General features: G+C 38.2%; 1 protein-coding gene and 1 long non-coding RNA gene across 8 annotated transcripts in view; one reads left to right on the forward strand and one right to left on the reverse strand.

Annotated features, from left to right (window-relative positions):
* Window positions 1-24,460, forward strand: part of CDC14B (cell division cycle 14B) — a 102,348-nt gene that overhangs the window by 13,639 nt on the left and 64,249 nt on the right. For 4 of the 7 annotated variants that reach the window (XM_007497936.3, XM_007497937.3, XM_007497938.3 and 1 more), the window contains exons 2-4: window positions 11,755-11,845; window positions 12,514-12,589; window positions 19,963-20,055. In XM_007497936.3, the coding sequence (XP_007497998.1) occupies window positions 11,755-11,845; window positions 12,514-12,589; window positions 19,963-20,055 (260 nt within the window). Of the gene's footprint in view, window positions 1-4,535; window positions 4,660-9,095; window positions 9,120-9,418; window positions 9,914-11,754; window positions 11,846-12,513; window positions 12,590-19,962; window positions 20,056-24,460 lie in introns of those variants that run through there. The other 3 variants (XM_016423782.2, XM_016423783.2, XM_007497939.3) reach the window with 3 other exon arrangements.
* The window catches only part of LOC130455658 (uncharacterized), a 44,855-nt gene continuing 43,574 nt past the window's right edge, over window positions 23,180-24,460 (reverse strand). The window contains exon 3 of the long non-coding RNA XR_008913767.1: window positions 23,180-24,087. This is a non-coding gene — a long non-coding RNA (uncharacterized LOC130455658). The remainder of the gene's footprint in view (window positions 24,088-24,460) is intronic.

A 24,460-nucleotide genomic window follows, 5' to 3' on the forward strand; every position in this document is an offset into this window, starting at 1 on the left:
ATTTGGATGAAGACAACCTAAATTCTAATCCTCTCTTTTCCTCTCTATTCTGAGTGATCCTGGGCAAGTTACTTAACTTTTTCTCAGTCTCCTGTTTCCTCATCTATCAAATGGATGCAATAGTAGCACCTCTTTTGTGAGAATCAAAGAAGATAATATATGTAAAGAACTTTGCAAAACCTTAAAGTGCTATGTTAGTATCAGTTCCTATCATGATGTAAGAATCACACTTTAATATTTCTTAGTAAACAACCATTAAACCAGGTTCTGAACTTGTATTAAAGTAGTATTAATTTATTTTAAACCATATATGAAAGGCCAGTCAATCAATTTATCTTTAATGAGGGCTGAATATGTGCCCAGCCTTGAGCTGTGTCTACTTAAGAGATATCAAAGGATTTTGAGAAATGGCACTGATCTCTTAAGAATTTACATTCTAGTGGGGCAGGGGTGGGGGTGGGGGTGGGGATGGTAATTCTGACACAAACAATTAGCAGACAAAGGGCTATGTAATTAAATATTAAATCATGTGGAATGTCTTAATACAGTAGCGTATAATTGAAAATCTGTTACCCTAAGGGGGAACTACATTTCCAGAGAGCCCACTAACTTCCTGTCATTATGTACTTCTTGTAGACAGGGAATAAATATCCAGGCAGGCAGTCCTGCTCCTCTTCTCTTTTGACTTGCAGCCAGCAGTGATGGTGGTAAGGTGGGGATTTGGAAATGGCTAATCAGCCATGGGCCCGTGGTTTTTATTTTGTATCCTCTTTATTCCTTGATTTCTAATGATCATTTAATAAACCTCCTTAAAATATAATATTTTTATTATTTTAGATTTAATTTTTACAGTAGAAGAAAGGAAAAGCACTGAATTTTAGGAAAACTTAATGAAGAAGATTTGAGCTTTGCTTCCTGTGTACAAGTGGCATCTGGAAAGATTTAAAAACAAAACAAACTGCTTATGACTTGATTGATGATTTCTCCAAACCTGTCTTATCAGATGTATGGAGCTGTAGCAATAGTAAGATAACTTAAGTGACATCTGATGTGTGTATGTATGTATACTGCAACCTTCCATACTTTATTCAATATCTTCAAGAGATGCCATACAGGGGAAAAATCATTTGTTGGCCAACATTCTGGTGATGAGCCTCTCTGAATTTGGCATGGCTAGTGTTTGAATGGCATTCTATTGCCAGATCCATAACTCAAACCTTTCCAGCTTGGTGTAAGACCTGCCAGAGCTGGTGGTTTATTGGCATCAATTCTGATAATCCACGTTCCCTTTCACCCCATAATAAGGAATAAGACAACTTCATTGCTGAAATCTCGAATCTATGCACATTGTATTTCAAAAATAGGTTTTTTCCCCCTCCCAACTAAATATGTGACTAAGACTATTAAAAGAGATATATATTTATTTCAAAGCATCATTATATTTGCTTGCTTTGATTTTAGGCTGTTTGGTTTGGGTTTTATTTTTGAAATCAGATGATGGTCAGATTCTAAGTCAATGCTCTAAAGACTTCTGTCTTGCTGAAGCTGAAAAAATAACAGTATTGTGGATTTTTGGCTTTTTTATGTATGTTTTTAATTTGGGATTTTCATAAAATATGATCATAGAATTTTTTATGAGACTTTGCAACAGTTAATCCATTTTAGTTCTCTCGTGTGATGGATGGAAAAATTGAGGCTCAGAAGGTTAATAGCTTGTCCAAGTTCAACCAGATATGGATAGAGATGAGATTTCAACCAAGGTCTCTTGATTTGTAGTCCAGTATCCTTTTCTCTATCTCATTTTCCAGGCAGAAGCTTTGGAGAAATTACTGACTTTAATCTAGTAAAATCATTTCCATGAACAAGTGCAATTCAGGGTCTTCTAACACAGTGACCTGAGTCTTGATAGGAATAGTATCAAATGAATCAATCCTTGGGTTTTTATTCTATAAAATACATTCTCTTTGATGAATTCGTAAATATTTTATTGAATGACTACATTGTTGAAGGCATTGTGTTACATTTGTTAGGTGCCTTGGGGTTGGGGATACAGAGATATCCCTGACGTCAAGGAGACTGTAATCTTTTACGTATAATATATGACTATATACACACATGTATACAGGTGTACATGACTATAGGCTGTACATGCATCACATGTATATACAATGTATATATGGGTATAGACGTGTATATGTCCATAGCTGTACATATATGTATCTGTATAAATGCTCACACATGCACCTATAGAAGACCAACTACTACAAAGTAGTATGTGAAAACGGTACCACTCATGGCAAACGTATGAGTTCAGAGTAGACTAGTTACAGATGTGATAATACAGCCACACACTCAAGTGTGGTTTCCAATAAATATCCATTCAGTTTTTCACAGCACTGTATAACGCTTTTTAATGTCTATTCCACATCTCCCCCTGCTTTGCTCGAGCGCACAAAAACATAGTGGTAAATTGTCTTTGCTTTCCTGGGGCCTTCAGCTGCCAGTGCCTCCCCCTAAGACTTCTCTTCATCTGCTCTGCATGTGTTCTTAGATCCTGATTCCTATCCCCAGTCACATCCATCCTATTTGAATATGAGCTCCATGACCGAAAAGGTAGTTTTGCTTTTTATTTGTATTCCTAGTGCTTATCCCAGTGCCTGGCGTGTGTATATGTAAAATAAGTGGTTAATCATTTCCCCTTGTTTTCAGTGGAGGAAAGAAATAACAAATTAGTCATACCCCTTGACAATCTTGCGAGAGGCTTAAATAGCTAACATTTTTGTATCATCTTTTGAGGTAAGTACACAGCTATTGAGATTTACACATGAGGAGACTAAAGCTGAGACGAGCTCAAGTGCCCATGGTTACACAGCTATGGGATTTGAACCTGGGGACTTCGGACTCAAGAGTAGCCCTCTTTCTGTTGTATCAGACTGCCCCTCATTATTGCAGAATTTCTGCAAGAAAATTGAACCTTGTTTTTCTTTTGTATTCTTGTGGAAATTCCACAATAACATTTTTGACTTAAGGGTAGTTAGAAACATTTTCAGTAGATTAGGAGATCCCTGTCTGGTGCCAGTGGTGCTTATCTAAATGTTCATTAGATGATATCTAAAAGACAGACAGACAGATGGATGGATGGACGGACAGACAGACTGACAGATAGATATTTTATTAAATACTATAATCTAGGCAGGCACTGTGTTAAGTGTTGGGAATATAAACATAAGTAAAAAGAAAAATAGTCCCTCCTTTGTCATACTGACTTAAGCCAGGAGTTTGCAGTTAATATCTACTTAATTTTTACATCTGGTCAAATTAAAATATTCGTTTAAATGCTACCTAGTATAATTATTTAGTATATCTAAATATGGCCAGATTTCAATGTAGATTGAAGTTGCAAGTTATATAACGAATAAAACACTTTAAGGAGCAAAATAATGAGAGAGTTTGTATATACAAGTATATACACACATATATACCGATATGTTTTTTTACACAGGATTTGCATAAATGCTTATGTACATATATGCAAATCTTTTTTTTTTTAACATCTATTAAGATATGTAGCATAGTTGACTGCTAGCAATCCTAGGAATCAGGAAATTTAGGTACCAGTCCTGCTGCTGAAATTCACTGGCTTTGGGTCTCTTAACCTCTCAGTATCCCTAAGCAACTTTCTGAGATGAGCTCCTGAGTTGTTGTTGGATAGTTAGCAATTTGCACTTCTATGGCAAGTTCCCTCAGGTTCCCTCTTTACACTAATGAAATCATAGGCCTGATCAAAGAACAAAATTTCTAAAGTGAATCATCTTAATTCTAGGTAAATTATTAGATGAATTTAAACTGGGCTTTAACACAATAACAAACATAATAAAACATAGTTATCAGGTTCAAATGTAAGAACACTTTATATTTAAGACCTTTTCAAAATTAAAAAATACTTTCTAGATTCAAGGAAATCTTTTTATGCTTACAGTAGTAATATAATATGCCTTCACCCTATAATAAAAGTCTGAAATATCTCTTTGATTGCCATAAAAATAATCTGAAATGTAAATGAGTAGGAATTCTATTAATCAAATCAATATTTACATAAGAAAGGTGTGTGTTGTTAACTAGAAAAATCCTTCTGATTATAATGAATGCTTATAAAAATATCATAAACTCGAATTAGATTCTATATTTAGCTCTTTAAGATTATAAATAAAACAGCTTCCCCAGTTTTCCAGTTCTTAATATGGTTTGATTGAAAATCAAAAACTTGAAGAAAAAAAAAAGATGAAGGGTTCCTCCTTTGGAGAAAAGGAAAACATACTTTAATCATTAGTACTGAATGTTTCATGCAAGATTATTGGCAGGTTGGCCCCCTAGACTTCAGCTCCCATAGTGAGCTAAATGGCCCCAGATTTGAGAATCCATTCTGGTAATGATGACCTGTAAATAAGATCAGTATGCTCCATTTGCTGAATAACCCCATCTAACTAGGTTAATAAAGGGTGTTCAGCAAATATCCCACTTTCTTTCTTTCTTAGGTTTCCCCAATGTTCTGCTGGCTCCAGCTCCCTTTGTGGTGCCCCAGGATGTATTCTTCCATGATGCCACAACTACCACAAGGAAGCCCTGCTGTAAAGTGAAGTGAGCCCAAAAAAGGCTCAGGTAAAGTGTTTCTTTATATGGTGTGGGTTTCAGTTTGCTTTCTTTGCTCATTGTTCTTTTTTCTTTTCCTTTTCTTTCCTTTTTCTCTTTTTGTTAAAATCTTTGAAAGCCATATCATATAAAATATGTATTTTTTAAAGTCTCTCAACTGAGCCCTTGGGTTATTTTTCCTGTGGGGCTTCCTTGACATTATTTCAGTTAGAGTAGTGAATAGAAGAACTGACTTAGCCATGTAGGATCATGGGGCATACTCTCAAAGACTGAGCTTCCTAAAGATATTAGAAACGTATACCAAAACTTGGGTTGCTGTAATCATTCATATCCAGGAAAACTAATTGCTAAGAATTGTTCTGTGTATCCTAAAGTTTGACATTTCGAGAAGAGTTGTTATATCACAAGATTTTAAATTAAATGTACATTTTCTCTAGGCCAACCATAAGCATGTGTGCTCTGTAAAATAAAGCAAATCATTCTCTTGGATTCTCTTCAGTATCTTTCTAATCAGGTTCTCTACTACTCTGAATCAGAGGCTCCTTCTGATACCATGAAATTTATTTCTTTGTCCCATTTCATCAAAACATACATTTTAAAATTACATTCGAAAACTTCTATCCACTGTTTAAAATAGTACGCAGAATTAGAAAACTGAACTCATAAATGGTTTGCTAGGATAATATTTTGTTATTTGGACAACTTTGCTATTTATGACCTCTGCTAGATTCTCAAGAAGTAGGCCCAGCATGGATGGGCAGTCTTACTTATTAAGGTACTTTTAAATTATAATGAGTCATTTGTGTCTAGATAAGTCTTTTGCAAAGTACTTTAGCATCTTCAAAGATCCTAGTATGAGGAAGTCTCCTGATGAGTTCTTTCTTTTCCCTTCACTAATAAATTTGTATTTCTTAATCATCTTCTGTGGTCTATTCCAGTTAGTCAAGCTTTGATCTCTCTAAAAAATCTTTATAGACAGAAAAATATCTTCTTGTTGACAAATGTTAATAAATATTTTCAACATTTGGCTATGGGTGCTGAAAATATCAGGGAAACAACTGCAATAGGTTTTGAAAAAATCATCAGAACATCCTCGAAAAATACAAAAAAAAAATCAAGAATTAACATTAGGAATACAAAACCTTTCTGGGGACGGTTTATAAAACAGAATATATTCAAATATGTGTATTGAATTGACTTTTTTATTATTACATTTAAATAAGTCAGCTAAACTTTCATTTGCTTGACTATTTTTCTTTGGTATTTTCACTGAAGTAGAACTTTAAAACTATTTTTTGCTTTCATTTCTAGAAAAAAATGCCTTTTAGTTAAGGCTATAGAAAGCTGGCCTAACTCCCCACATTTCTGAGGGGTCTCACTTTATATTTGGAATCAGCTTACTAATAAAACCACCACTGCCACCACCACCATCATAGCACAACATTTTAGTGTTTATCTGCATATATCAGCTTTACTAAAATAATTCAGTCTCATCTGACCAGCCTGCATGACCTGTTTTTCTCTAAATCTTAACTTGATCTTCAAGCAAGGCAATTTTAGTCTATATGCTCTGTATATGTCATGAAAAGTAGTTTTTCACTCAGGAAATGCTTGTCTTTTAAAATTTGGGTTTTTGACCCAAGATCCAAGGATCTAGCTATTGAGCTACAGGCGTATTAACCCAGGCTACATGGGAGGGAAACTAAGATAAAGGAAGAGTGTAGTAATTCAGTGTGGGTAAAGGCATGCTGGATGGCATGCCTTTCTTGAATCTAAAATGTGCTTAGGATACTTTCCCTTTAAGTTTTCCTTTTCCTAGCCTAGTAAGAACCAAAATCCTTTTCTGACCAAGGAAGCCTGGCCTGACTGCATAACTGTTGTCCTCCTTCCTTCCCAAAAAAAGAAGTAGGGGGAAGAATTATTCAAGGAAAACATTACTTTTTCTTTTTAGATGATAGGATTCTGAGCTAAAAGGGGCTTTGGACACCTTCCAGTCTAGTTTAGTGGGTCCTAATTCATGAACCAGGGATACAGACCTAGAAGTCTCTAAATATAGATGTTTACAAATATGCCTTCTGGAGGCATATGAATAAATATGTCATCAATTCTCTATTTTTTTGGTGTGTCTAATAAAGTGCAGGTTCATTTAAAAGCACCACTGAATTAATAATAGCCCCTTGTCATGCATTTTCTCAATCAACCAATTCTAATAAGATCATTGTTACATGGGGGACATGATTTAAAAAAAAATAATAAGGTTGAAGCCCCTGATTTCTTTCTAACTTCCACATTTTATAACTAATGAAAACTGGGGCCCAGAGAGGTTAGATGGCTTGCCAGAGGTCACCCAGCTAGTTAGAGGCACAATTAGAATTAAACACAGGGGTATGTATACTGGAGATAACGCCAAGTCTAATTGTTAAAATTTCATTGATGTCATAGGAAATGAGCAAATTCTACAAATTATGGCTTGATTTATGGTTTTATTGATTAATAGAATTGAGAAAATGATGCAAAAAATGTTAATAATGGAGATTAAACTTAAGTGTGTCATATAGTTCTCTCTCTCCCCCCTTCTCTTCTTCCCTCCCTCCCTCTCTCTTTCTTTTTCTTAAATATTTACGAGTACATTCTCACCTAGATTCTCAGATTCCTGATCAATCAATGCTGTGTATCAAATTGGTTCTGAAAATGGGGAGGGAGAAGGATGGAAATAATTATATATAAAATTAAAAAACTACACGAATAGGATAATTCTGAGCTCTGCAGAGAAGTTGAACAGCAGCTCTTTTCCTTCTGCTTATTATCAAGGACAAACAGCACTAAGACTGTCAATACATAAAGGAACAAGCATCATGATCTTAAATTTTGGATCCCTATTTAAAACTTTCTAAAGGGGGCCCTTTCCAGTTCACAGCCTTTTTTTCCTAAATATCCTCTCTCCTGTTCCCCCATACATGCCAGGATTTCTGTTTGCTCTGGCAGATACTTGGATAGTAACCATAGTAACTGCACATGAGTAACAAGGGATGGTAGTAATAATATCATAGTATTAATTCACATATATGTAGCTCCTCGTAGTTGGAGTACACATATTTTTTCTGTTTCAGAACAATCTAGGTAAGTAGACGGTACAAATGTAGACTTTTGGGGAGACCCTCAGTGTTAATCCTGCTTAACAAAGAAGGAAGCTGAGGGTCACAGGGACTACAGTAATTTACTTAAAGTCACACATGGTAGCAGAGTGAACCCTTAAATCTAGGACTAAATGGTATGTAGTGGAAAGAGTATGAGGCTTAGAATCAAAGGACGGGGCTCCAATCTATTCTCTGTCACTACTTGCATTTTCTTAGGTAAATCACTTAATCGTTCTGGGCCTCAGTGTCCTCATATGTAAAATGAAGAAGAGTTTAAAGGTCTCTTACAGTTTGAAAATACAAGATCCCATAACTTCCTCCCAGAAAGACTATTTATTATGTAGTTGGTGGGGAGGGCTTTTCAGTGTATGCTAAAAAACAATACAAGGGCTGAATGGTTAGAATAAGGCCCTCGCCTCTCTTTTTGTTAAGAGATGTCATTTCATTTCTTTCAAGAAATAACCATTTTACTCACCCTCGATTTTGCAGCAGGCTATGGGTCAGGTTATCAGATACAATCTGGTATTTGTCCATCTCGCTGGAGTAGATTTTAAAAATTGTTTGCTACTGATACATGCAATTAAAAAAAATTCAGTGTATGTATTTGAAGGGAGTTTTCTGGGGGTGGAAATGTTTGCTTCTGCCTTCAGTATCGGAGCTCCCAGCGTGGGTGCCAGTCTTTTGAGGGAAAACTAGACTTTAGTTTTACCTGTCTCAAAAGAATTATACCCATGTAGAGACACCTCTATATGTAAACCCACACTCCAGGACTTCTATGTGTTCTGGCAGATACTTGGACAGTAGCCATGGCAATGGCACTTAAGTGTCAGGAGTACTATCTGTCTGTCTGTCTGTCTGTCTATCCATCTCTGGCCATCTACAGCAGCTCCAGCTATTTGCTTCCCCTCCAAACCCCCCAAAACTACTGGATGAGGAGAGCTCTTGAGCTTTCCTACCTCCCTCGCTCCATCCTGGCCGCCTCTTGGGAATCTGGCATTTTTGTCCCGGGCGGGAAGGGGAAGAAACTAGGAAGTGGAACGCGTGGGATTTGCATGTTGGTAGCTGCGCCGTCCCAAGTGGCCGATTCATTTTCCCTCCAGCCACGTGTTTAGTTCCGCCACCTCTGCGAGGCTCGGAGACCTACCCGAGGAGCTCGAGGCCTCAGAGCGAGCTCTTCGCTGCAGACCCAACAGAGGGCGTCCTTTCTCCAGCACAGACCCATCCCGCACTGGCTGCGTGTACGAGAGGGAGGAAGGGGTTGAGACTGTAGTCCCAGGACCGTTTTCCTTTTTGGAAGATACGAATCTCCCACTTTCTGGCCGGCTCATTAAGGTACAGTCCCGGGGCTGCGGCTCATTAAGGCGCCTTCCCGGGATGGCGGAAATCTACTAATCCTCTTGGCCAGAAGCTGGCGCAGCTGGAGGCGGCTGTGGAGGAGGAGGCGGGGGAGGAGGAGCCGCGGCGCCTCAGCTGCTATAACCCTCCTGGCTGGGTTGGTTCCGCATTCCACCCGTTTGGAAATAACAGGGGGAGGAGCCTTGAATCCGGAGGAAACTGGCCCAGATACAAACTTTCACTTAGGGAGCTAATTCTGTACCGGAGTGTTTTCCTTTGCTTACGCGAATTAAAGTCACTCTCCCAGCTCGTCGTCTCATCAGCTGAAAATGTTTTCTCAAACCATTTTTAAAGATTTCTTTTTAAAAATGCTCAACGATTCACTGACGCGCTTATTACCTTGAGCATTTTTTCCTTGTCTTTATAACATATTTTTTAAAGTTGTTCGTTTCTCAATGTCCTAACCTCGACTCTGGTGGTTCTCTGGCAAGTGGGCCGTGTCCGGTGTAGGCATGGTATTGAGAGAAGAAGGTTCCTCTTCCTTTGGAATCCGATGTAGCCCTTTAAACTTTTTTTTCTCCTCTTTTATTTCGGGGGTGTGGCCCCGGCGCTTCTTCCAAGCTGCAGATCTGGGAAGTTAGAGCCGCCCTCTTGCCTCCTTAACTTTCCTACTCTACACTTTCCCCGCTTCCTAGCGACCCATCTCCCCTCTCTCCTCCGTCCCAGTTTTCTCTTAGATGCTTTTAAAATCATGACCGGCAAGGAGAAGTTTATAGTGGAGGTGATAAAAGGTGAGTCTTACGCCCAGGGGGGGCGCAGCCCTGCTTGTCTCAAGAAGCGGCTTGGATCTCCCAGTGAGGGGAGAAGGGGGGGGGGGTTAGAGGCGGGGGAATACTGTGGGGCGGGGGGAGAGAGGAACTTTAGCCCCAGCTCTGGAGAATCTCGACTAACTGGAGGTTTCCTCTGCCCCCAACCCTGGGGAGACAGTCTGAGACTAAAACATTTAGCACGATATGAAAAGCGAGGGCGTTCCAAAAGTTTGCTGCTTTGCTTTTCTACCTTGTGGACTCCGCAAGCCTCAAAAATGCAGAGAAAGGGAGAAGATCCTGGGTAGATTCGAACTGAGTACACGCTCTGAAAATAGAATGCTTGGACCTATTGAGGCCAGGTCCAAAACCCCCGGTGGGCGTGCATGTCCTCTCCGGAACTCCTGAGCCCGCGGGATGTGGAGCTCTTTCTGAATTAAACCTTTTAAAAGAAAAATCCACTGCCTATATAGGTTGCTTAGGAGACTAGAATGCCTTTTATGTGCGATATTATTATAGTACTGTTAGTCATTAACTTACTGCATTTGGGGTTTGTAATTGTAGATCTTTAAATGAGCTGTTTTTCGAGTAATTTGTAAGTGTGGCTATAAAAATCAGATGAGTTCAGAATAGGTCAGAGCTTTAGAAGTTACATTTTCGAGGATCAGTGCCTGCTGGCGTCATTTGTTTCTTACCACTAGAAATACAGAACCAAAAAAAAAAAAAACAGCTTAATTCTTGCGACATTTTAAAGCAAAAATGAGCATGTCGCTGTCGCTGTTTTGTGGACATTGTGGATATTGATCGTTTCTGGGAGAGGCTTAAAGACAAAGATTTCCAAGAGGAAAGAGGTGGAGCCTAGTAACAACTTCGCAGTCTGCTTTGTTGCTATTTAAATATCCTAGGAGATCCTGATATATTTACTGCAGTTCTGAAGGAAAAAACCTACCCTCGTGATGTCTGTATTTTACATAGTACTTAAGTGTTTTTAATAAGAAACTTAGTGCTTGAGAAATGTAACTTTTTATTTAAAAAATAAGTAACACAGAAGACATGGCTTGCCTTTTTTTGGGGGGTTCTTTGCTTTCTCTGAACTTTTTCATTTAGAATGGGGGGGGGGAGGGAGGGATCTCCTACCCTAAAAAAATAATGGTTTTATATGGTTGAAACAGTTGGTGTATGAATTCAGACTGCTTTAGCAGTTTTTTTTTTTTTTAGGATGTTCTGAATATGAACAAGTGGGATATTATGGGAAAAGTCTTACAATGTGTGCTGGCTGTTTACAAATGCTATATTTGGCCGAAACCTCAAAGTTTTAAATATTATAATAAACAAGTGGTTGAAATTTGCCAGAGTTAATCCAAAAATCAGGCTCTATGGGAAGTCATTTATTCCTGCTGAAATTCAATGGGTAAAAGATCATAGGATCACAGTTTTAGAGCTGGAAGGAGCCCTAAAGGCTGTCTAATCCAACCCCCTCATTCTGGAGGTGAATCAACTGAGGCCCCAAGAGGTTAACAAATTACTTGCCCAGTGTGTCACATAGTAGCAAAGGCATGATTTGAATTTGGACTTGTGATCCCAAATCTAGACCTTTTCCATTGCAAAGACAATATTTCTTTTAAAGAAAAATCTTTATGATTGACTAAAACAGCTTGCATTTTTAAAAATTATTCACCTTGGAAACATGCATGAAAAATAAAAGTTTGTAATAAAAGAAATCTGAAAGGATTTGGATGACTTACTCTTTAAGACTTTTTTCCTCTGAAGAAATCAAGGTTGTCATTTTAAGAGTAGTATTAGTTTTGACTTTTTTTGCATTTCAGATCGCCTTTGTTTTGCCATTCTTTACCAGAAACCAAAGAGTGCTGCAAACATACACTATTTCTGCATAGATGACGAATTTGAATATGAGAAGTAAGTATTATCTTGTGCTCTTCTAAAAAATATAGGGAATCTTTATTTTTCAATAAGCTAGAAGAGCACTTTTGTACAAGACAATCTTAAAGACATTCTTTGGAATTATAGAATTGGATTATTCAGTAGGGAGATTCCATTATTAAATGTCATCTTTCCTTCATGGTAAAATAGATCTTGGATGGGGGTGGGTGAGGAAATTATGCTTTTTTTCCCCCTCAAGGTTCATAAACAGTTTGTACAGACTCATAGAATTTTAAGAACTGGAAGGAGTTTAGAATTCATCAGTCCTAGTTTAGACATTTTGAAATTTATGCTTATTTTCCTTTAAATTGAGTTTGTTATAATAGGATATGCTTTATATTTCTTGAGAGTGGACTAAAAAATTTGTCAGATGTAATTATTTTTTCCCAAAAATGTTTTCCAATTATTAGTGTGAGTATAGACAATATTAATTGCATTCATTGTGTCATTTATGTTTGGAAGCTTTGTGTTTGCCAACATGTCTCTTCTATAACAAGGCAATATCTTTTAAATTGTTTGTCCAGTAATAGCATATGATCAGTTGTGTTGTTTTCCTTGTAATTTTATCTCTACAACAAAAACAGGCATTAGTTCAGAAAATCCAAGCCATACCTATACAATTTTGTTTGTTTTCACTTTTAAAGCTTCTTCGCAGATTTTGGACCACTCAATCTGGCAATGGTTTACAGATATTGTTGCAAGATAAATAAGAAATTGAAGGTAAACTATTTTTTTGGTAGCAGAATGGATTTAAGTAATCAGCATTGGCCTTGTCAGAAAAATAGAAAAGATGTTTCTATTTCAAAAGTGTAGTCTCAGGTATTTTAGCATGACCTATGATAGTGATGGTGGACCTATGGCATGGCATGGGATGGACACAGAGAGCTCTCTGTGGGAACTTGGCCACCCTCCCTCCTCACCCCCAGAGTTCTTTATTAGAAAGACAGAGGGACTCAAGCAGAGCTGCTCCCCTCTCCCCCACTCCACTGTGCCTGGCCACATTTTTTCTCATCCCCCACCCCTCTGCCCAGCAGCCCAATGGGAGTGTACAGGGGGTAAGGTGGGCGACTCACAGGAGGCAGAGCTAGAGAGGAGCAGAGTGCTTAAACCATTCCCCTCCCCCCCCAGTACTCACTGAAGATATCCCTCACTTCACCTGTCCCTCTGCCCAGCATCCCCGATGGAAGTACACAGGGGGTAAGTTGGGTGGCTCATAGGAGGCAGAGCTAGAGGGGAGTAGAGCACCCCCCTCTACACTCACTGAGAGACATTCCTCAATTCACCCACTCAGCAGCCCAATGGGAGTCCTTTCTCCCTCCCCTGTGTGTGGGGTAAGTGGGGTGGTGTATAGCATGTGGTCTCTGCAGAGTGGCCAGCATGGCACTTGGGTCTGGGGGTAGGGGGTGGGGCCGGCATTCCATCTCTAAAAGGTTCACCATCACTGAACTACAATGTTTCCTGTGCATTTAGAAAAGGCACCTATAATTTTTTTCTTTTATACCTCTGATATTTTGATGTATTTGTGGCAATATTTTAATTTGTAATAGCCACTTTTAGAACAGTGTAATTGAGGTATAAGCATAGACTAATCTCATGTTTTCATTAACCATTGTTTTTTGCAGAATGTTAGAGCTAAAAGGAAGAAGTCATTTAGTTCAGCTTCCTATTTTGCAAATGATGAAACTAAAGCCTAGGAGATAAAATTACTTTTCCCCAAACCACATAGACATAGAGAAAGTGGGAGAAGCAGGTCTTCTCTTATGCTCGGTGCCCTTTCCACAATCCTCAACACTGCTCACCTTTGATAAGAGATGCCAGCAAATAAAAAGATTGACTTCTTTGTTTCTTTGAGAAAAATTTTAGGTCAAGTACTAGGCCAAACTAGTCTGAGCCAAGCTTAATTCAGCCCACTGATTCCCTTGGAGAGGAAGGAGGCAATAAAACACTAGTGTCCAAGGATAGAAAACAGTGTAACTCCTAACTTCACAATTTTACAATATTCAACTCCCATCAACTGGACCTTTAATGCCTCAAGCTACAAGGAAGTCCAACAACCTCTCCTTCCTTAATAAACCAGTCCAGCCTATATAAAACTGCTGACACTTTAAATCACATAGACTTTCTTCTTGACCCCTTCACTGCTGATGTAAGTACTTAGTACTTTGGTTTGCCAGTGTGGTCTATATCAGTCGAAGCAAAAAGGAAGTCTGGTAACTTGCTCCTGTAAGACCAAGTATATGGTAGTATATTTGGCTTGATTTAATATATAATATAGTACAAAATAAGGGGGGAAAATCAAGCAGGTTAAAAAAAAAAGGAAACTTAAACCTCTATTGCCTTTGATACCTTATGTTAAAACTTTTTTTTTTTTAATAACCCTTACCTTCTGTCTTGGAGCTAATGCTGTGTATTGGCTCCAAGGCAGAAGAGTGGTAAGGGCTAGGCAATGGGGATCAAGTGACTTACCCAGGGTCACTCAGCTGGGAAATGTCTGAGGCCAGATTTGAACCCAGGACCTCCAGTCTCTAGGCCTGACTCTCAATCCACTGAGCCACCCAGCTGCCCACTTGTTAAAACATTTTAATAAGAAAAAGTTCTATTTAACATCCTGAATATTTAACATTAGATTATTTTCCTTTATAATCAGAGAGCATCAATGTCAGAAGGAATCTTGGTGCCCATCTAATTTGTAATTGAACAAGAATTCTCTCTACTTAATGCCTGAGAAGTGATCCTTCAGCCTTTGTTTGAAGCTCTCTAGGGAAGGGAAACTACCACCTTCCCAAGGAAGCCTTTTAAATAATTTTAACAAAATTTTGTTTAAAAATAGTTTCCACAATTTCTAACTCTGACTTCCATCCATAAATCTTCCTTTTAAAAAAACCATTTCCACTCATTTTTATTCTTAGTTCTGGCTTTGGGAGCAGGCAAAAAAGTTGAATCCCTTTTTCATGTGGCAGATCTCCAAATACTTAAAAGATGCTTATCACCTTCCTCCTTTTTCCCAGGATAGGAATCCTTAGTTCCTTCAGCTGAGATGTGGCAAGCCTTGAGCCTGCTCATCATTCTAGCCATCCCATCTTTCCTATAAATAATGCCCAGAATTGAACATTATATGCCAAATGTGTTCTAATCACGACAGTAGGAGAACGATCACTTCTCTAGTCTGGGACACTGCTTCTCATTAATATACCCTATGATGCAGTTAGCTCATTTAATTTATAGTCACTTAAACCTTATATTTTTCTCAGACTAATTTGCTCAGTAGCCATGCCTTACTCATTTTATGCTACTGAATTTGATTTTTGCACACCAATATATAAAACTTTACCTTTGTCCTCATGGACTTTATTCTTACTTGGACTTGACTTAATGTTTTAGACTGGCTAGATCCTGATTTAGTTTTATAGTGTGTTATCTATCACTTCTAGCTTTGTGCCATACCCAAGCCATTGATTAAGGGAAAAAAAGAAATAGAATAATACCTTGTCAGCTCAGGTGCATCTATTAGAATAGATACCATAATGGGTTGAGCACTGGATTTGGAATAATGAAGGCCTGAGATCATTTTCTGGCTCAACCCTGGACAAGTCTCTTAAATTTTCTGAGCCTCAGTTTCCTCATCTGCAAAATGAGTATAGTAATAGCACCCACCTCACAGAGATATTATGAAGGATTAAAGGCAATAACATGTAAAGAGGTTTTCAAACTTTAAAAATGCCTTGTAAATGTGCGTTGCTGATACAGACCCCTGGAAACTCCACTAGAGACCTCTCTTATTAGAGTTGACATCAAACTGCTAATGAACTTTCTTTGGGTCTGGTTTAACCAGTTCCAAATTCACTTAAATGTGCTGCCACTTAGCAATCTCCATCTTGTTCACACAAGTAGTCCAAGAGACTTTGCCAAATACTCCGCTAAAGTCCAAGTCAATCACCACAGTTGGTCTGCTGACCGTATAATGTAACTGTCAAGAATAAAAAAGGAAATGAGAGCAGTCTAATAAGACTTATCAGACATAGACTTTAGACAGTAGATGTGAACATATTTGTCTAGCATGAAACCATATAGGCCCATCAGGCTCACTACATCCTTTACTTTTTTTTTTTAAAGAAAAAATATTTCAGTTATTTTCTATTCATTGTATTTCATATACATTATTATACATAAATATGAAACAACTAGTGTTTCTTAACTTTAATAACTGTTGCTGAATGCATAAATTCACAAGTATATAGAAGAAGCTTTCATTTTTGTTTCATCAGGTTGCTCAGCTGCACCATGATGCAGTGAGGTTCTAGTACCAACAGACAGTGTCAGGCACTCTCCCGAACATTTTGGGCAACAAATGTCCATCATCATTTATTGTTACTGCTTTCTTTCTCAGCTGTTCACCAGGCTTAATGATAATCAAACATTTATTAAGTATCTCCTATGTGCTAGGCACTGTGCTAAGGGTTAGGGATATAAATGTGAAAAAAGAGAGCCCCTGCCCTCAAGGAGCTTGCAGTCTAATGGGCAAAGATAACACCTAAAAGGAAGTTGAAAAGCCAGGGAGGAGGGATGGAGAAGTCAGAAAAGCCTCAGAGTAGGTGAGCCAGGTGAAAAACAAGATGTTCTGAGCTTGAGCTCCCTCCTTAAATGGAGGTTTAGGAGTTTATGGCTCAACTCAAGGGGCAGAAGGAAGTGATCTCACCAAATCTGATGAAATTTTCCTAATAATGAGCTTCCCGGGGCACGAGAAAAGCCAGCCCTTTAATAATATGTTCCCAAGTTCACTGGCCTATACCTTTTTCTCTTGATTTAAAAGAAATCTAGACAGGGCTTGTCTTACCATTTTTCAGTGCCTCTCTTCATTCTCCCATCTCTCTTAAAAACTACTGATAATGGTCCTGGAATCACAGCTGCCAGTTCTTTCAATCAATATAACCCCGTGTTGAGGTTCATCTGGGCCTGTGTTTTGAACTTATCAAGGGCTGCTAGTTGCTTTCTTCCTTTCTCCCTGTTTTATTTTGACTATCATCTCCTTAGTCATTTCTGTACTGTTCTTTCCAGTTCAGTGATCTTTCTCCTTGGCATAGAAATGAACGGCTGAATGAAAGCCGAACACTTCTACCTTCTCTCCATCATGAATTATTAGCATCACATCTGTTGTAAGTAGGGTCAGTATCCCTCTCTGACCTTCCTCTTTTCCCCAATAATAGCTTGAAATTTAAAAAAATGTATTCATTACATTGTTTTATTTTGTTACCAGAACCAGACTCTTATTTTTGTCTTTCTCCTGTACTAGAATGAGTGGAGAATTAGGGTGTGCTAGTTAAAAATCTACTTTGATCAGTTATTTCCCTTTACATTCACATCAGTCTCTTTAGACAGCCCTCTTTTTCTGGTCTTTTTTCCTCATTTGTATCTTCACAATTTCCCTCTGGAGAACTTTGCATCCTCCCTGAAGTTATTTCCCTTTCTTGAAGTTTATTCCATGATACCTGAATCCTTTAAAATCTGATCTTCCAACTAGTATGCACATCAAGCTGTACCCATCTTGCTTAACCTCTGTCACAAATTCTAAGATGGAGCGATAACTTTACCCCTAAGGTCACCATTATTATTTCTACCTCAGCAACCAGTTCCTACCTGTAGGTGAAAATCTGATCTAGAATGGAATTTTTCTCTCGCCAATCAGAAAGTATTTTTATGCTAAACATTGTGGCTACCACTGAGGACACAATGAAGGGCTCTTAAGATCAGTCCAACGTGGGAGACAGCATACAGAAAACTATGAACAAGATATCCACAGGATAAATTAGAGCTGAGGCTGGCAGGAAATCGGGAGGCAGAAACGAGGAAGGCGAGAATTCAAGCCGCAGGGAGACATTCTGGTAGTTGCCTCCATCTTTTGAAGGACAAAATCATCAAGATATAAGTCAAGAGAGGATTAGCTATTCTGCTTTTATTAGAGAGGCAGCTTCAACAGATGTTTGGATGATTGACACGTGCCCTGTCTTTATTATGTAATGTCACCCTGCCAGGCTTGATACATGTTTTCCAAACTGTTCATCTGGTTCCTTTTTCTGTCCAGGTTGTGGGGTATTCTCAGAGAATGATGTATCTTCTATTTCTGCTTCTGTTACTCTACCATGCTTCCTCTCTTTTGCCATCTGGATGTCTTCATCTGCATATATTTTTTATGTACAGTGCTACCCAACCATCTCCTTTTATCCCTTTCTGTCCATTTGGACTCAGTTATGCCCTTCTACAGTTGTGATCCAGTCTTGAGCGCTTTGTCCCTTCGAGTTTCCATGATACCTATGATGTCAAATTTCCTTCCTTGCTGTAGGATCTCTTAGTTTAGTGTACTTATTACACAGGCGTTGTGAATTGGTGAAGAGACATCTGAGACTGTGGATTTTAATTCTGACTTTTTAAAAATCCCTTTTGAATTTTTAGTGCTCATCTTATATTGTTGCTACTCTTTATGGTATCTAGCTTGATGGGTGTGTGTTTGAACTCTCAAATTCTTATAAGCTGTTCCTAAGTGCACTTCAGATTCAAATCCTATTGTCAGATAGCATCTTCTTACATAGCTATTCGGTACCTAAATCTGTCTCTTTTGAAATGCTTCCCATCACTTGTCAGAAGTGAGGAAAATACCACTTGAGGTATTTATCGCCTTAAGATTTCATAATTCTTAAAAATATTTTCTGGCTTTCTTCTGGCAGTATCACTTATGCCCATAAGAATCTCCCCAAGTAATAGTGATCCTTGACAAGCCTGTCATTTCCTGGATAGGTGCCCCAAGAAGATATAGACCTCTCTGTTGTTATCAGGAAATCATCACTACGAACACTTGGGTCTTTTTCATCTGACCTTTACAGAATGGTCTGTCTATCACGTAATAGCCACTAATAGGCTCCTTAGTGTTATCAGTGCCTTACAGATAGCGGATACTTAACGTAGGCTTGCTGAATTGAACTGAATTGGAAGGCCAGTAACTGCTGCTTCCTTAGAGCCTATCTCCCTCCACCTCAGGAAGAACCTTATATCTGTTTGTTGGGCTTACATGTTCAGTTCCCACATTCTTCTTCATTTTATTCTCTTACTTCTTAGCATAGGTAAGGATTTGTTTTTCCTTTTGAAATCCTTTTTTGCTTAAGGAACACTTGGTTTTTTCCTCCCATAGTGCTCAGTTATATTCCATAGATTGACAGTGCTTTGTTTTTTTCTTCTTGACTTTATTCATTTTTGCTCCCTTTTATTCCACTACCACTCATCAAACAGATTTGGTATTTGTCTGTTTCTGTTTTTTAACCGAATTGACAGTGACAAAGATGGCTAGCCATCATTTCCTTTTGCTTTACCTGTTGTCAGGAAGCTCTAGTAAAGGAATTATATTCAAAGATAAAACTTGCTGTAAAAACTAATTTTATTTAGTCTTTGGTTTAACTGTTATCAAAATTCATTTATGCCATTCAGGATTTTACCATTCTTTATGTAAAATGGATTATATAACTTCCTTTGGTTAATCTATTAGTGACATGTAGCTTGCAGGCCCTACCACTGTTCCGTAAATTGTGAATGAGATATCCAGAATGAGTGGAGAATTAGGGTGTGCTAGTTAAAAATAAAATAACCCAGATACTATAAATCAAGTATCTATGATTTAAACAGCTTAAGGGAAAGTGTGTGTAAACACACACACACACACACACACACACACACACACACGAATATGGAGATCTTATACCTTATCCTGAGTGAAATTTATCAGAATTCATTTTTGTTGGTGCATGATCATGTTAATCATTTATTTTAAAGTTAATATTAAATAACAGGGACACATTTATTTATTTGTACATTAACATGCTTTTAGTAAGTGTAGGGTTTCTAAGCATTCATGTGACCTCTTGCCTCAGTTGCTGAACATTTTGAATCAGGACAAGTTGAACGTCTTGTTTCTAAGAAGAGTGCTTATAAATGGAGAATTTGGGATTTTTTCTAAAATCGCATTATAAAGGGAAATATATGAGGCCGCAAATATTTAATGAATTTTAATAATAAATTGGAATACTGACAGCTATTCATTTTTAATGCAGTCCCTTACATTGATAAGGAAGAAAATAATTCATTTTACGGGTGCTGATCAAAGAAAACAAGCAAATGCAGCTTTCCTCATGGGGTGTTTCATAGTAAGTATTTCACTAACTCCCTAATTTAATTAGTGAAAATGTACTTTATGTTCTGCTCGATGTTTTAAATTTGATGCTTGCTTTAAAAAGAAAAAAATGAATCTCTTGCTTTTGCTTAATAAGCAAATGTAGGAAGGGATAGATTTTCATTGTGGTTTTCCCTGGAGTTAGGTAATTGGTGACTCCTACAAAGTGGTCACTTTTCAGGCTGAATTATTAGAGGTCATAGAAACATTTCTTAAAATGAGGATTTTGATGATTGCAATTTTAGTATTTTTCAAAGATTAAACATTTGTTTTAGAAGAAAGGCAGGAAGAACAAATGATCACTGATAGTACGCTTTAAAATGTTTGAAAGGTGCTCTTTTTTTGAACATGGTAAAATCCAGGGCCAGCCATTTCTTCTTTCTCAAAAATACTAATTTCAACTGAGTATATGAAGAGATTCAGAAGAACTACACACTGGGTCTGTTCCAAATAAGGTGATCCTTAGGTAGTAGCAGATAAGTCATATGAATATAGAATATGGTTTTCATTTATTTGGAAAATACATTGACCAAATGGCAGTTCCATTCACCGTGAAGCAATAGTCATGAGTCTTTTATTTGTGGAGAAAATCCTGTGTCATTTTGTAAAGTGTCATTGTTACCTGAGACATAGCCCAGTGAATGAAGGCCGAACCTAGAGTCCTGAAGACCTGGCGTTGAGGGCCGCCCCTGACACACGCCGGCTGTCCAACCGGCAGGTTGCAGCCATTCCGACCCGTGACTAATCTAAGAACAGACAAGATGCCCACCTGCATTGTTTGGGGAAATTTCCACACTAGGTCTCTACCTGGGTAAAGTCCTCTGTCTGGGCTTCTCTTCCTCCTCTTTCCTTTGGAAATATTTGCTTCCTGGGGGCCTTCCCTACGTAATATCTAAGCCTCTGCCTGTTCCCCGGCACACTTGATAGCGGACACACAAAGAGGTGGTATTAGGAGTGAACAGGATGCCAGACGTGGAGTCGATGCAACTTGGGTTCGGATCCTGCTTTACTAGCTCTATGATCCCAGACAAGCCATGGAACGGATCAGAGTCTCCACGTCTTCATCCGTCACACAAGAACTTTGGACTTACTGACCTCTCTTGCCCCGGACATCTCTAGATTTATGATCGAGCAGGAAATAAAGGTAAGCTATGGTCTGCGTATGGGGCAAGGAGGTGGCACCCTGCACAGTGCGCTCATGCTGGGGTTAGGAAGACGCTTCTTCCCGAGTTCCAATCTGGCCTCAGACACTTGCCAGCTATGTGACCCTGAGGAGGAAGTCGCGTTCTTCGTCTGTAAAATGAACTGGAGAAGGAAGTGGCAAACCACACCAGTGTCTCGGCCAAGAAAAGCCCAAATGGGATCCCGAAGAGTCGGCTACAACGGACACAACTGAACAACGCCTGGGTGCATAAGTAAAAGCGCTGGGCTGCTTGTCCTTTTAAGTCAGCTGACATCCCATTGCAAAAAATAGATTTTTACATGTTTGCAGCCTTTAGTCTCTTACTTAGGATTCATATATAGGTGCATCAGAAGTTCATTTTATTATTTTAGGCAGCTTTAATATTAGCATGCCCTGGAAACTGTGTGGATTTGGTTCCAGAACACCACAATAAAGCAAGCCACATGCATTTTTTGGTTCCCTAGCACTTATTAAAGTGATATTTACAGTATACAATAATGTTATGCCTTAAAAATGTTCCTACCCGAATTAAAAATACTTTATTGCTAAAAAATGCTATCATTGGAACTGCCAATGAATCATACATAATCTTTTTGCTGGCGTAGGGTTTTGCCACTGTGTTGATGGCTGCTGACTGCTGAGGGTGGTTTTTGCTGAAGGTTGGGGTAGCTATGGTAATTTCCTTAAATAAGACAACAATGAAGTTTGCTGCAATCTGTCAACTCTTCCTTTCATAAAAGATTTCTCGGTAGCATGCGATGCTATTTGATAGCATTTTACCCAAAGTGGAACTTCTTTCAAATTGAAGTCAGTCTTTAGCTCAGCTGGTGCTTTATTCACTTAAGTTCATGGAATTACATCACAGATGAAAGCGCACAAAGACAATCGTCATCCTCGGTTACCGAGAGACTACTACTCATGGAATATTCTTTCATGTCCTTGCATCTCAGGGAATAGGGAGGCCTGAGGAAAGGGAACGAGAAGGGGCAATAGCCAGGCAGTGGAGAGTCAGACTGTCTACACCATTTATCAATTAAGTTTGTTGTCTTAGATAAACACCGTTTGTGGTACCCCAAAACAATAGTAACACCGAAAATCACTGATCACCGTAACAGATATCTTCATAATAAAAATGTTTGAAATATTGTAAGAATTATTCAAAATGTGAAACAGACACAATATGAGCCCATGCTATTGGAAAAATGGCACCGTTGACTTCCCAGATGCAGTTGCCACAAACCTTCAATTTATTTAAAAAAAAAAATCCAAACCAAAAAAACCACACAATCTATGAAGAGCAATAAAAGTGATGTGCAATAAAAGGAGGTATGCCTGCAATAATAACTCCTACTTGTATATACTTTCCATATTTTCTGTATATATTTTGGGTATTCCTAGTCAGAGTCAGTTGGATGGCTCAGTGGGTAGACTGCTAGGTCTGGGGTCAAGAAGATCTGAGGTCAAATGTGGCCTCAGATACTAGATGTGTGACCCTAGGTCACTTAAACTTTGCCTTAATCAACTGGAAAAGAAAATGGCAAACCACCCCAATATCTTTGCCAGGAAAGCCCCATATGCAAATATCATAAACAAATTAAAAGACCATGAGACATATTTCCTATCAGATTTATTGGATAGGAGAACAACTTACAAAATAAATAAAGAGATAGAGAGCATTATGAGATATAAAATGGATAATTTTGATTACATTTAAGAAAGTTTTGTACAAATAAAACCAATGTAGCCCAGATCAGAAGGAAAGCAGAAAATGGGGGGGGGGGGAATTTTATAGACAATTTTTCAGACAGAAGTCTATGAGCCATTCTGCAATTGAATGTAAATGTCTGCCTTTAGAGAAAGGATTGAAATAGAAACATACATGAAGTAATGTATATATATATATTTGTCATTCCCTTCTCAAGGGCAGGATTGGGAGAGGGAGGGAAATACCCATAAAAGACTAATATTTTTTTTAAAGACCATATGATGTCATAAGCGGCAGACATAACTGAACAACATACCTTGTCATTTCCATGTTTTTTCCTTTATTAAGAATGTGAGTTGCTTGAGGCAGAAACTGTTTTTGCTCTTGATGTGAAGACAATGCTTAGTATATTTGTGACCTGCCTGCCTAATGTAATAACAAGCTTTATCCTCTGTATTTGTGTATGTGAGTTTCAGATTTCTGATTTTATTGATGTAGAGAACTCCTAAGGAAGAAAATCAGCAACTCTTGAGTTGGGACACTTAAGAATTTAAGCAATTAATCCAGGTTTATGCAGCCCATATGTGTGAGAGGTGGGACTTGAACCTGTGGTGTTTTTGCCTCAGAGACTAACTTGCATTTATTAGTCTACGCTATCTGCCCATCCTCTACTCCAATTTTATAGACGGGGAACTGGAGCCAAGATGACTTGCCCAGATTAAGTGAAAACTAATATAGTAAAATGGCTCTGACTGGATTCAAACTCATATCACAAGACCCTGTGTCCAGTACTCATTCCACTCTACTATAAAACTTCGTTTTTTTCTTTTTAGTTTTATTTAGAATTGCATGGATCACAGATAAATGTCCAGAACTACAAACTGAAATGAACAGTGATAAACAGTGCAGTACAGAGAGGTAGAGATATTCATCTGGAAAAGCTTCATTTTTCTGTTGTTGGTTTCACTCTCGTTTCACAAGTCAAGTCACCTACTGCTGTTCTCTGGGTTGGGCCTGCTGACACTGAGGAAAAACTAATAGGCTCTTGCATTTCCTCAGAGGGTTCTTATTTCAAATAGGAAGTCATGGAAACTTGACTTTTTGCAATAAACATTGCCCTAAATAAAAAGGAAGAATTGCTTAGAGATTTTCAGAGGCAAATACTTTCTTCTCTCTGTGAAAACAACATCCTTCCTTCTCCCTCTTTTGGGGGGGTCTGAAAATTTAGAATTCAATAAAGATTTAGAAAACTTTGATTGTTACTAATTATTATGTGTTGCTATCTAAAAGCTTTGCCATTTACAGATAGGATTTGATTGTCTAGTGGAGAGATGAACAATCCTAGGGATAATCCTAGGGAGATACTTAAAAATTTTTGTCCCCTAAAATAAATATTATTATCTTGTCATTTCCATTGCTGTTAACCAGCAAATCATGATTGTTTAGTTGCATGAAAATACTCAGCCTAGGTCTTCCCTGAGTTAAGGACAC

The sequence above is a fragment of the Monodelphis domestica genome, chromosome 7 (genome assembly GCF_027887165.1).
Source record: "Monodelphis domestica isolate mMonDom1 chromosome 7, mMonDom1.pri, whole genome shotgun sequence".
In the NCBI taxonomy this organism is placed as follows: domain Eukaryota; kingdom Metazoa; phylum Chordata; class Mammalia; order Didelphimorphia; family Didelphidae; genus Monodelphis; species Monodelphis domestica.